This window comes from Moschus berezovskii, chromosome 16 (genome assembly GCF_049115385.1).
Source record: "Moschus berezovskii isolate FMDL1 chromosome 16, NW_MosBer_1.0, whole genome shotgun sequence".
Classification (NCBI taxonomy): domain Eukaryota; kingdom Metazoa; phylum Chordata; class Mammalia; order Artiodactyla; family Moschidae; genus Moschus; species Moschus berezovskii.
The window spans coordinates 48436093-48448447 of NC_142475.1; the positions used below are offsets into that span (position 1 = coordinate 48436093).

The 12355-nt window shown below is 39.3% G+C and overlaps 1 protein-coding gene across 2 annotated transcripts in view; it reads left to right on the forward strand.

Annotated features, from left to right (window-relative positions):
- Positions 1–12355, forward strand: part of SLCO5A1 (solute carrier organic anion transporter family member 5A1) — a 155465-nt gene that overhangs the window by 65953 nt on the left and 77157 nt on the right. For both annotated transcript variants that reach the window (XM_055431684.2, XM_055431682.2), the window contains exon 4: positions 5432–5649. In XM_055431684.2, the coding sequence (XP_055287659.2) occupies positions 5432–5649 (218 nt within the window). The remainder of the gene's footprint in view (positions 1–5431; positions 5650–12355) is intronic.

The following is a 12355-nucleotide window of genomic DNA, read 5'->3' on the forward strand; positions in this document are numbered from 1 at the left end:
GTCCTCCTCCACTGCCCAGAACTCTGACTCTGTTTCCATTGGTGCACTCTTAGTGAGTCTTTTCGCTAAGGAGTAGTTCATTTCCCTGGATGTGCTGAAAATTAATTACTCTCTCACTTGCATGCCTTTTTTGTTTAAATTAATTTTATTGGCATAGACTCACTTTGCAATGTTGTTAGTTTCTACTGTACAGCACAGTGACTCAGCCATACATATGCATATGCCCCCTCCCTTTCGGTCACTTGATAGCCTTTAACTGTCTTGCTAAATACATAAGCTTTGGATTTTATTTTTATATATTTTTTAAAAGTTGATATGTTGTGTTTTCATTTTTATCCAGTTCAAGAATTTTATTTTTTCTTTTTTCTTTTTGGCTACTCGACAAGTAGAGATTGAACTCATGCCTCCTGTAGTGGACGCACGGAGTTTTAACCACTGGACCACCAGAGAAGTCCCTAAGTTTAGAGTTTAGAAAGAGAACTCCAACTTTGGATGATAGGTTACTTATTCATATATATCCAAGGGTTGCATTTGAATTCTTCCCATTTCTGAACTTGAACATGTTATTTCTTCACAATTGCAAGCACTCAAAGTATTGGCATCCCAAATTTAGTTAATGTGGATTGGTACTGAGTATACAGTGATAAGATATTTTCATTTTAGAATAGAGAATTTCATTATTAGAAACCACTGTTGAGTAATTACTTCCTAAAGAGTTTCTTAGACTGCTTGTGTTCTCTCTGTTTCATTTTATAATGAAATTCTTACGATAATAACTTCATAAGTTGAGCTATGTGGGAATAATGTTTAACACTATTTTCTAAGCAGTTAATAAATATTAATTAAATTATAGAATACTTGCTATTTTCATAAGTAAATAGTCTTCGAAGGTGGAAGTGTTAAGATCTATAATAGATGAGTCTGTCCTGGTAGAATTTTCAAATCGTACGAAAGGGAGTTCCCTTGTCAGCAGGAGGGGAATAACACAGGAATTTTATGTTCTTGGTCAACAGTAAAATTTTTTATCTCAATTACTATTTTCTTTGCAGTTCTGAAATAATTCAGAGTAAGAATTTTTTAAAAATTCTCAGAAAATTAGGTTATTAAAATGTATCTGTGACCATCCCATGTATAATCTGTATTCTGTATAGATGTCATGAGAAGAGCGTGGCAAAAGGGAACAGCTGGAGGGAGAGAGAAAGACAAGGAGGGCCAGATCAGGGGCAGAGAGAAGGCAAGGAAGCAGGTGCCTTAGGATTATAAGTGCTTTATGCTGTTTTTGCTAAGTTTTCCAATGCGCATCAACCCAGCTGGTAGCAAAGTGAAGCAACTAAGTGTAGACCCTTGGGTTTAAATCCCTGTCTGCCACCTAATAACTGTGTGACCTTGGGGAAGTTGCTTAACTCCTCTGAGCCCCAAGTTTTTTTTTTTTATCCACAAAATGGAAATAGTGGCAGTACCTACTTCATGCGGTTGTTGTGAGGAATAAATGAGTCCATGTATCTGGAGCTCTAAGTAGTTCTTCCTGCATAGTGTGTATTAGCTGTTATTCAGTCTTTTGACTTTAATCTGTGCTCAAGTAGTTTTATTCATTTTAATGGCTCGATATTAGTTCTACAAATGTTAAAAGTTGTCCATATGGAAATGTATACTAGGGTTTTCTTTAAAAATGAATTTTGTCTGTTGAGTAGCCCTGTTTTTAACAGACTTCTAACCCTGAACAGAGGCAGAGTTATTTGATACAATGTTAGTTTTTACGATGCCCAATGATGATGGCTTCCCAGGTGACTCTGGTAAAGTACCTGTCTGCCAGTGCAGGAGACACAAGAGACATAGATTCGATCCCTGGGTTGGGAAGATCCCCTGAAGAAGGAAATGGCAACCTACTCCAGTATTCTTGCCTGGGAAATCCCATGGACAGATGAGCCTGGAGGGCTACAGTTCATGGGGTGGTGAAAGAGTCGGACACGACTTAGTGACTAAACAACAGTGCAATAATAATGATAGGTTTTTCGGTACACATATGCTGGAAGAGAGAAGGAAGGAGTAAGTGAATTATGCTAATATTAGTTGGGTGCTCACTATGTGTCAAACATTACATTAAAACCTTTACCAACATTTTCACTGAAGCATTATAACAACCACATGTCATCACTAAGAGTATGCCCATTTTGCAGGTGAGGAAATGGATGGTTGGCAATTTGAACATCTTGCCTAAAGTCTGCAAGTCAGTGAGAGATGGATAAGAAACAGTCCAGGGTGGAGGTTTTAGTCAATGTACTTAACTGTTCTCCCTTCATGAAGAGTCTCTGGGTAATGGCTCATCAAAGGGGTCCTGGCTTTTCAATTTTAGCTCTTGCTGATGCATCTAACATATAATACACACTTCCTTACCTTACCCAACTTTTCTCAGAGTCCTCTTTGGCACCAACTATCATATGTTCATTTTGATGATACTGGAGACCAGTTTGCTCTGCTTAGAAATGTCCCTAAACTTTTTTTATTATTTTTGTTCATTTACTGCAGTTCTTCCCCTTCTTCTGTTATTTATTCTCCCTTCAGAGTCCTCTGAGTATCTTTAATGTTTGCATATAATTTTAAGTCAGTGGCTTTGGCTGGAGGTGGGGCCCTAAGTACAGATGTAAATAAAAAAACAATACTAGCTAACACAAAATTATTGTTGTTTGGGTAGGGCAGGCTGTGGGACTCAGTGATCAAGGATCCGCCTACCAATGTAGGAGATGTAAGAGATGCAGGTTTGATCCCTGGGTTGGGAAGATCCCCTGGAGAAGGAAATGGCTATCCACTCCAGTATTCTTGCCTGGAGAATCCCATGGATAGAGGAGCCTGGCAGGTTACAGTCCATGGGGTTGTAGAGAGTAGGACGTGACTGAGCAGCAGCATACTTTGCCTTCTTAATTTTGATGATTCCCCCCCAAAGTTATTATTTCCTCCCTTTCAGATGAGAAAGCCTGTTCAGAGAAGCAAACTAACTTCTCCAGAATCTTAGGGCTAGTAAGTGGTGAAGATTGGATAAAAACCTGGGTCTTCCTGAAGCTATAGCTCTAGAATGGCCCCTTACACCCCTCTGCCTGGCCTCTTCTGGAGAGAGTGTGAGAGGTCCAGGGAGCTAAGGAGTTCAGGGGACTTGAATGCAGAGTTTGCAGAAAGAAATTCAAGGAAGTTAAAGGCAGGGTTGGGTTAGGAAAGACCTTGTGTGCAGACAAGTACCAAAAGGGCCAGATATTTTCATAGCTATGTTCCCTGCAGATAGATGACTCTCTTTTTTAAAAAACCGACCCTCATTCAGTTTATTTATTTAGGAAATGTTTTGAGTACCTAACCTGTGTTAGGCCCTGGGTTCATGATTATGTTTGACTCATTGAGATTGCTGGAAGCCTGCTTTGAGACGTCTTCTCAAAATGAAATCCTTTTCTGATTGTTTTAATATCTTAATTGGACACAACGTTAAGTTTTTTTGAAAATAGCCCACTGGATTTTTAATGACTAGTTCTAGGAATGATTCTCTCAGCTAAGCTATGACCTTTAGCAGCTGATAACAGCATTTTAATAGAAACACTTGCTTTTCTAATTAATTAGAAAAAAAGTTGAATTAATTTTTTTTGGCTGCACCTACTGGGGTCACACAGAGTCGGACCTGACTGAGGTGACGCAGCAGCAGCACGTGGCATCTTAGTTCCCTGACCGGGGATCGAACTCATGACCCTTGTAGTGGAAGCACAGAGTTTTAACCACTGCACCACCAGAGAAGTCCTGAAATATTTACTTTTTACAAATGAGTTTTTGCTTTGCATTTGATCTATATGCTGACTGGGTTGTATTCCACATGAAGGCTTAGAATGCTAGTTGCATTCTGATAACAACTGATGGAACGTGTTGATACAGAGGCCAGAATCTGAGTGTTTATGAGCTTGGAAGTTTTGAGGACACAGTTTAAAGTTGAGGAATCCTAGTTGGACAATTTGTGACCCTATTAGGCAAGACCAGGGACCTCTATTTGTTAAGAAAAGATTGAAAGGAGACTGAAAAATTGCCCTTGGGGAATTATGCAGGCAAGAAGCCCCAGGCCTTAACACATGCTCTAAACAGGGCTCGAATTTGAGGTCTATTCTGTGTTTGCTTCCTAGTCTTGGCAGCATGGCAACTTCAGATGAGTTTAAAGCCAGATTCTATGGAAGCTCAAGTTCCACTTCTCCTAGGAAGCTTTCTGACACATTGATTTCCCTTCTGAATTTTTATAGCATTCAAGATCTTTCCAGCACAGGGATCAAATCTGGGTCTCCTGCATTGCAGGCGGTTTCTTTACTCTCTGAGCCACCAGGGAAGCCCTTCTATACCACGATCTAACAATTATGTACATTCTTGCATTGTGGGGGAGTGTTAGGAATTGTTTCTTATATCTTTAGCTCTTTACAAATAGGTTGTAAGTTCTTGAATGAGAAGATAGAGTGTATATCTCTCTCTCTTTTTTTTTTTCTGGCCACATGATGAGTCGAGTGGGATCTTATCCCTGAGCAGGGATTGAGCTGGGAGCACACAGTCTTAACCACTAGCCCTCCGGGGAAGGCCCCAGGTGTAAATGCCTTTATCCCTACTCATTCTTGGTTAAGTTTTGGGAAGCCCAGTTAAGAAGGGTTAATGCATTTTTAAGTGCTTGCAGAAAAATATTTGAATGCCATCAGCAATTTGAAAAACATTTCACACCAGGTATTTGTTTTTTTTTTTTTTCTTTAAAAAGTGTCTATATTGGTCCATAAAGTATGATATAGACTCTATATTATTTTTCTATTAAATTTATGGGGTATTGACTCAATTCTGACACACACCCACATACACACACGCACACATGCACCCTGTGCGTCCTTAGTCGTGTCCAGTTCTTTTCGACTTTATGGACTGTAGCCCATCAGTCTCCTCTGTCCATGGGATTTTCCAGGCAAGAGTACTGGAATGGGTTGCCATTTTCTCCTCCAGGGGAATCTTCATGACCTAAGGATTGAACCTGTGTCCCCTGCATTGGCAGGAGGATTCTTTATCACTGTGCCACCTGGGAAGCCCTTATGGGCTATTGATTTATTATAAAATGCACATTGTAGTAGGACTAACAATGTTCATTAGCAGAACTAACACATGTGTGCTCAAAAATACTTGAATGAAATTTTAATCAGGCTGGTGATTCTAATATTCATTATGATACTAGTATGATTACTGAGAAGAGTTCTCATTTATACCACAGAAAGGGAGGATTCTTGTATTTTCTTAGGTTGTCTAACTTCTTAGTGCCATACACCTGATGAAGGTAAAAAGTGTTCTCTGGAGAAATTTGTCATCCCACATTTCTACTTTGCTAACTTGTTCTCACTCATAATATAAAAGCCATAAATGCTGTTCACATCTCCCAATTTTTTAGGTGGAGTGGATTCCTCCTTTGTGCCATTGCAATGTTTCTTGTGATATTCCCAATGTTTACTTTTCCAAAAAAGCTTCCGCCTCGACACAAGAAAAAGAGAAAGAAAAAATATTCCACTGAAGCTTCTGGTGATGATGACGTTATGAAGGAGAAACCAGACAGTTGTGAGCAAGTGGACAAAACAGTTTCTTCTATAGGATTTGGGAAGGATGTCAGAGGTAAAGTATACCTTTTGAATAAGTTCATGCATGTCACTTCGCATCAGTGCTACTCAAAGTATGGTCTCTGGCCCGTGCTGTCTCATGGCAGTTCCTGATCTGTGACAGGATAAGGGCTGAAGTTGAGAGTCAATGTTGAAAACTTTTAAAAAAAATTTTTCAATGGAATAATTTTGTCTGTCGACTCTAATAACAGTAATAAACTGGGCTCACATTTTATATGTTTTACAAAATTGATTTTCTAATGATTCATCTTTATTATATCCTGCAAAAGTATCAGTAACAGTAGGCTGGACATAATCTAAAACTGGTCGTTCCTCACAGATAGTTTGAGAAGCACTGATTAAATTCTAAAGGTGAAGACTTCGTATTGGAATGAGAGATGTCTGATTTTTAAAATAATCGTTGCCTCGTACAATGGATAGTTTGTCTCCAGGAACCGTGGTTTTGGTAGTGTGTGTCCTGATCCTTACAGAAATACAAAACTCACCCTTAGAAAGGGATCTCGTTCAGCAGTGACTTGGTCAAAGCTTCTAAGTGACCATGGAGAAGGACACCCAGGGCATGGGTCTCAAAATCCAGCAGAAAAACATCCAGAGAGTTTTCAGTGATGTGTACTGGTCTGTTTTTTCATTTTATTTCTCTTAAAAACAATCACTTTATCAAATCCACATTAGGCAATCTCAAATCTAAACGACTTAATCTTTACCAGGCCATTTTAGTTCCATAGTCAATACCTCTCTTGAGTGACAATAAATCCCGTTAATCCAGGAAACCTATAATGCCACATTCCCATTAGTTCCTGCCTATTTCCTGAATTCTCTGAATTAGAATTTTTAAAATTAGGAAGCATAATATAAATCAAGTGGTTACATCAATTAAGGTTGTTTTAGGTAAAATTCACTCAGGCCCATTCTCATCTTGTTTTGACTACATGCACAGTGAAGGCAAAGAGGATCTTTTCAGGCCTAGAGGGCAGTTACTAATATGTTATGGAACTGTGCCTGCAGCCTAAGAATGGTTAGATTGGATTATTTTTAAAGACTCTATTTTGTTCAAAGCAGTGAAGTGACATTTCATTGGAAATGCTTCTTCCCAGTTAAATTTTAGATTTACCTTCCCCGTTCCCTCCCTATTATTTTGTGACAATGTTTACTTTTGGAACTGCCAAAATTACCTCCTCTGCTCTCATAACACAAAAGATTCTCTGGATGGTAGTGAAGTAGAGACAGAGCTCTTCCCCGTGGACCACCTCACCATTTTTCATGGACGTACGATGGACCATTTTAAGGGAGTGATTAAAAAAAAAAAATAACTCAATTGAGAACAAAGTTGACGTTAGAGAATTTACAACATAGAAATAGACTAAGGATCTTAATTTAAGGAGAATATAAAGTTGATGCCAGAGGATAAATAAAGGCTAGAGCTGAAGTTGTATATTTTATGGCTTAGAGGTAGATGGCTAGAATGTGAAATATATGCTCTGTTGGATAGCAGAGAAAAGGGAAAGAGAAGACTGGTATGAAACACCAATAGCAGATACAACTGTTGATGGGAATGGAGTTCTTTGGAGGAGGCTGGGTGGACAGTGCTTTCAATGAGCCAGCTGTACTCGGGGTGCTTCCCATTTTCAAGGTGAGGACTGCCACGGCCAGGACCTTCTGAAGGTCTGTGAGTCTTCTTGGCCTGAAGGTCTTCTCTTAGGCTGGGAGACTGCTTGGCTCCTGCTTGAGGCAGGCTTCAGGTGTCAAGGAATTAACACTCTGGCCTCTCACCCCTAAAAGCAGTCTTAACCAATGACTGGTAAGCATCCCAGCTCTGTCCCTCATGGTGAGACAATCCGTTGTAAGCTGCCGTTTCTTCCTGTGCATCACATCTATACTCCCCATCCAGTGCTTCTCAAAACCCCAAATAAATGACTTGGACTTGTATCCTTGACTCAGGACCTACTTCTGGGGCAAAGCTCACTTTGGCACACAGATTCACAAGTGATAAAAGCTGTCATAGGATTTTAAAATTATTTTTCAGAATTGAATCTATCTACTATTATGTTCCCATCTCTTTCAGAATTTTTCACAGTTTATTGTGATCCACACAGTCAAAAGCTTTGGCATAGTCAATGAAGCAGAAATATATGTTTTTCTGGAACTCTCTTGCTTTCTCCATGATCCAGCGGACGTTGGCAATTTGATCTCTAGTGCCTCTGCCTTTTCTAAAACCTGCTTGAACATCTGGAAGTTCACGGTTGACATGTTGCTGAAGCCTGGCTTGGAGAATTTTGAGCATGACTTTACTAGCGTGTGAGAAGAGTGCAATTGTATGGTAGTTTGAGCATTCTTTGGCATTGCCTTTCTTTGGGATTGGAATGAAGACTGACCTTTTCCAGTCCTGTGGCCACTGCTGAGTTTTCCAAATTTGCTGGCATATTGAGTGCAGCACTTTCACAGCATCATCTTTCAGGATTTGAAATAGCTCAATTGGAATTCCATCACCTCCACTAGCTTTGTTCGTAGTGATGCTCTCTAAGGCCCACTTGACTTCACATTCCAAGATGTCTGGCTCCAGGTGAGTGATCACGCTATCATGATTATCTTGGTCGTGAAGATCTTTTTTGTACAGTTCTTCTGTGTATTCTTGCTACCCCTTCTTAATATCTTCTGCTTCTGTTAGGTTCATACCATTTCTGTCCTTATCGAGCCCATCTTTGTATGAAATGTTCCCTTGGTATCTCTAATTTTCTTGAAGCGATCTCTTGTTTTTCCTATTCTGTTGTTTTCCTCTATTTCTTTGCATTGATCGCTGAGGAAGGCTTTCTTATCTCTCCTTGCTATTCTTTGGAACTCTGCATTCAGATGCTTATATCTTTCCTTTTCTCCTTTGCTTTTCGCTTCTCTTCTTTTCACAGCTATTTGTAAGGCCTCCTCAGACAGCCATTTTGCTTTTTTGCATTTCTTTCCCATGGGGATGGTCTTGGTCCCTGTCTCCTGTACAATGTCACAAACCTCCATCCAGAGTTCATCAGGCACTCTATCTATCAGATCTAGTCCCTTAAATCTATTTCTCACTTCCACTGTATAATCATAAGGGATTTGATTTAAGGAGTTCATGATCTGAGCCACAGTCAACTCCTGGTCTTATTTTGCTATCTGTATAGAGCTTCTCCATCTTTGGCTGCAAAGAGTATAATCAGTCTGATTTCGGTGTTGACCATCTGGTGATGTCCATGTGTACAGTCTTCTCTTGTGTTGTTGGAAGAGGGTGTTTGCTATGACCAGTGCGTTCTCTATTAGCCTTTGCCCTGCTTCATTCCGTGCTCCAAGGCCAAATTTGCCTGTTACCCCTGGTGTTTCTTGACTTCCTACTTTTGCATTCCAGTCCCTTATAATGAAAAGGACATCTTTTTTGGGTGTTAGTTCTAAAAGGTCTTGTAGGTCTTCATAAAACCATTCAAATTAGGCTTCTTCAGCATTACTGGTTGGGGCATAGACTTGGATTACTGTAATATTGAATGGTTTGCCTTGGAAACGAACAGAAATCATTCTGTCGTTTTTAAGATTGCATCCAAGTACTGCATTTTAGATTCTTCTGTTTACCATGATGGCTACTCCATTTCTTCTAAGGGATTCCTGCCCACAGTAGTAGATATAATGGTCATCTGAGTTAAATTCACCCATTCCAGTCCATTTTAGTTTGCTGATTCCTAGAATGTCTACGTTCACTCTTGTCATCTCCTGTTTGACCTGCCTGTTGAGAAACCTGTATGCAGGTCAGGAAGCAACAGTTAGAACTGGACATGGAACAACAGACTGGTTCCAAATAGGAAAAGGAGTGCGTATATTGTCACCCTGCTTTTTTAACTTATATGCCGAATACATCATGAGGAACGCTGGGCTGGAAGAAGTGCAAGCTGGAATCAAGATTGCCGGGAGAAATATCAATAACCTGAGATATGCAGATGACACCACCCTTATGGCAGAAAGTGAAGAGGAACTCAAAAGCCTCTTGATGAAAGTGAAAGAGGAGAGTGAAAAAGTTGGCTTGAAGCTCAACATTCAGGAAACAAAGATCATGGCATCTGGTCCCATCACTTCATGGGAAATAGATGGGGAAACAGTGGAAGCAGTGTCAGACTTTATTTTTTTGGGGCTCCAAAATCACTGCAGATGGTGATTGCAGCCATGAAACTAAAAGACGCTTACTCCTTAGAAGGAAAGTTATGACCAACCTAGATAGCATATTAAAAAGCAGAGACATTACTTTGCCAACAAAGGTCCATCTAGTCAAGGCTATGGTTTTTCCCGTGGTCATGTATGGATGTGAGAGTTGGACTGTGAAGAAAGCTGATCGCCGAAGAATTGATGCTTTTGAACTGTGGTGTTGGAGAAGACTCTTGAGAGTCCCTTATACTGCAAGGAGATCCAACCAGTCCATTCTAGAGGAGATCAATCCTGGGTGTTCATTGGAAGGACTGATGCTAAAGCTGAAACTGCAATACTTTGGCCACCTCATGCGATGAGTTGAGTCACTGGAAAAGACTCTGATGCTGGGAGGGATTGGGGGCAGGAGGAGACGGGGACGACAGATAATGAGATGGATGGATGGCATCACCAACTCGATGGACATGAGTTTGAACTCCGGGAGCTGGTGATGAACAGGGAGGCCTGCCGTGTTGTGATTCATGGGGTCGCAAACAGTCGGACATGACTGAGCGACTGAACTGAACTGAACTGAACTATTATGTTAAATGTCTTCTTGTACTGCTAGGGAGTATTCTCCATCTTTTCTGTATTCAGTTTAATGGTTCAAGGTATTTTCTTTTACAGGAAAGATTAAGAAGAATCTTTTGACAGTGATGAGTAGTTGGTTTATAAGCTCCATTTTTATTCTGATTTTCTTGTAGATGTTTCTGATAAATTTCCACCTTTTTTACTCTATGCCTTAACTGTCATGAGTGATCTTTGGCAGCGAACCTTCCTCGTTAGGACACAGAGCTGTTTTATTTTATTTACTTCTACTTGCACTGGACTCTCTAACTGTATCTAGACTGGCACTTCCAGAAACATGTTCTCCTGTTAGAAAGGAATCCTGTTTAAATGGGATTATAAAGTGACAATGTTCTCCTAAAAATTATTCAAGTGATGTTGATGATATTGGAATAATGTTCAAATACAGTATTTAAAATTATATATATCTTTTGCACATTTTATTTCTAATACTTATCAACTATAGGAAATGACAGTCTACTATTTCATCTGATTTTCAAAAGAATCAATTACATCTCTGAGAATCACTCTACTACGGACAAAATTTGTATTACAAAGCTGAGATACACTATTTAGGTCTTTTTTTAAAATTTTAATATCTATTTAATATATACTTTGCAGTTTTACACTTAACCAACTGACATATAAAAATTATAACACAAGTTTTTCCATGTATAACTTCTTTTTTTCAGGATATTTTTTTTTCCTTACTCATCTGTTACTATTTAGGTCTTGAATGAAAGATTGATTGCTAAGATTCCATTTCGAGTTAAACCGCAGTGTGATTCCCAGATCTTCTTTTTTGTTGTCCTGTTTTTTGGAGTAAGGCTCCTTTTATCCTTTATATTTGAAATTCATAATCAATATTAGCTTCTTCAAAGAGAAGGTATAAAGAGTGGCCAAGTTGGTATCTTTTGGTTCCTAAAATCAAAAATGATTTAGACAGAATAGTGCTCTTTGAAAAGTTTTATTGCAGAGAATGCAAGAAGAGAATGCACTTTGCTTTCCACCCACCGCCTCCACATTTTAATGATAGACATGGGGAAAATCTGACTCAGTGTTTCTAGGTTCTTATTATAAATTATGCAGGAATAAAACTGTTTTAAAACAACCACAAAGGAGAAAGTAAGAGGTTTTAGTGGATCTGCATCACCTTCCCATAAGGAGATTAGCACTGATGGCTTCAGCATCTTACCATAAAAATAAACAGTTAAAATATTTAAGTGGATCAATGTTTCTGAGGCTTGGGGTCTGGTCTTTTAAAAGCCTTCCAAATTTAACTGGTTATTTTCTTATTCTTAAGCAGAAAATTTTGGGGGCAGTTAATCATAAGAAAATTTTTATTTTTGTGTTCACTTTTAACTTCTAAGCTTAATTGCTTAGCATTATTGCATAACATAAAGCATGACCGACTTATATGGCTTCCCTGGTGGCTCAGATGGTAAAGAGTCTGCCTGCCAATGCAGGAGATGTGGGTTTGATTCCTGAGTTGGGAAGATCCCCTGGAGAAGCCACATATCAGTAATCTTGTCTGGAGAATTCCATGGACAGAGGAACCTGGTGGGCTACAGTCCATGGGGTCACAAAGAGTTGGACACGACCAAGTTACTGACACTTTCACTTTTCACTTTCACATGACAGACTTGCTCTGCTAGACTTTTGTTTGTATTGGAATAGAATATATTTATTACACTAACTAAGTCAAATGGTTACTCTGAGGTGATGCATTGATTCGAAAAGGCCACTGACCCTCTTGTGCTATTGGTGGGAAGGTAAATTGATACAGCCACTATAGAAGACAGTATGGAGCTTCCTTAAAAACCTGGGAATAAAACTACCATATGACCCAGCAATCCCACTACTAGGCTTATATCCCGAGGAAACCAAAATTGAAAAAGACACATGTACCCCAGTATTATTTTTTTGGGCTCCAAAATCACTGC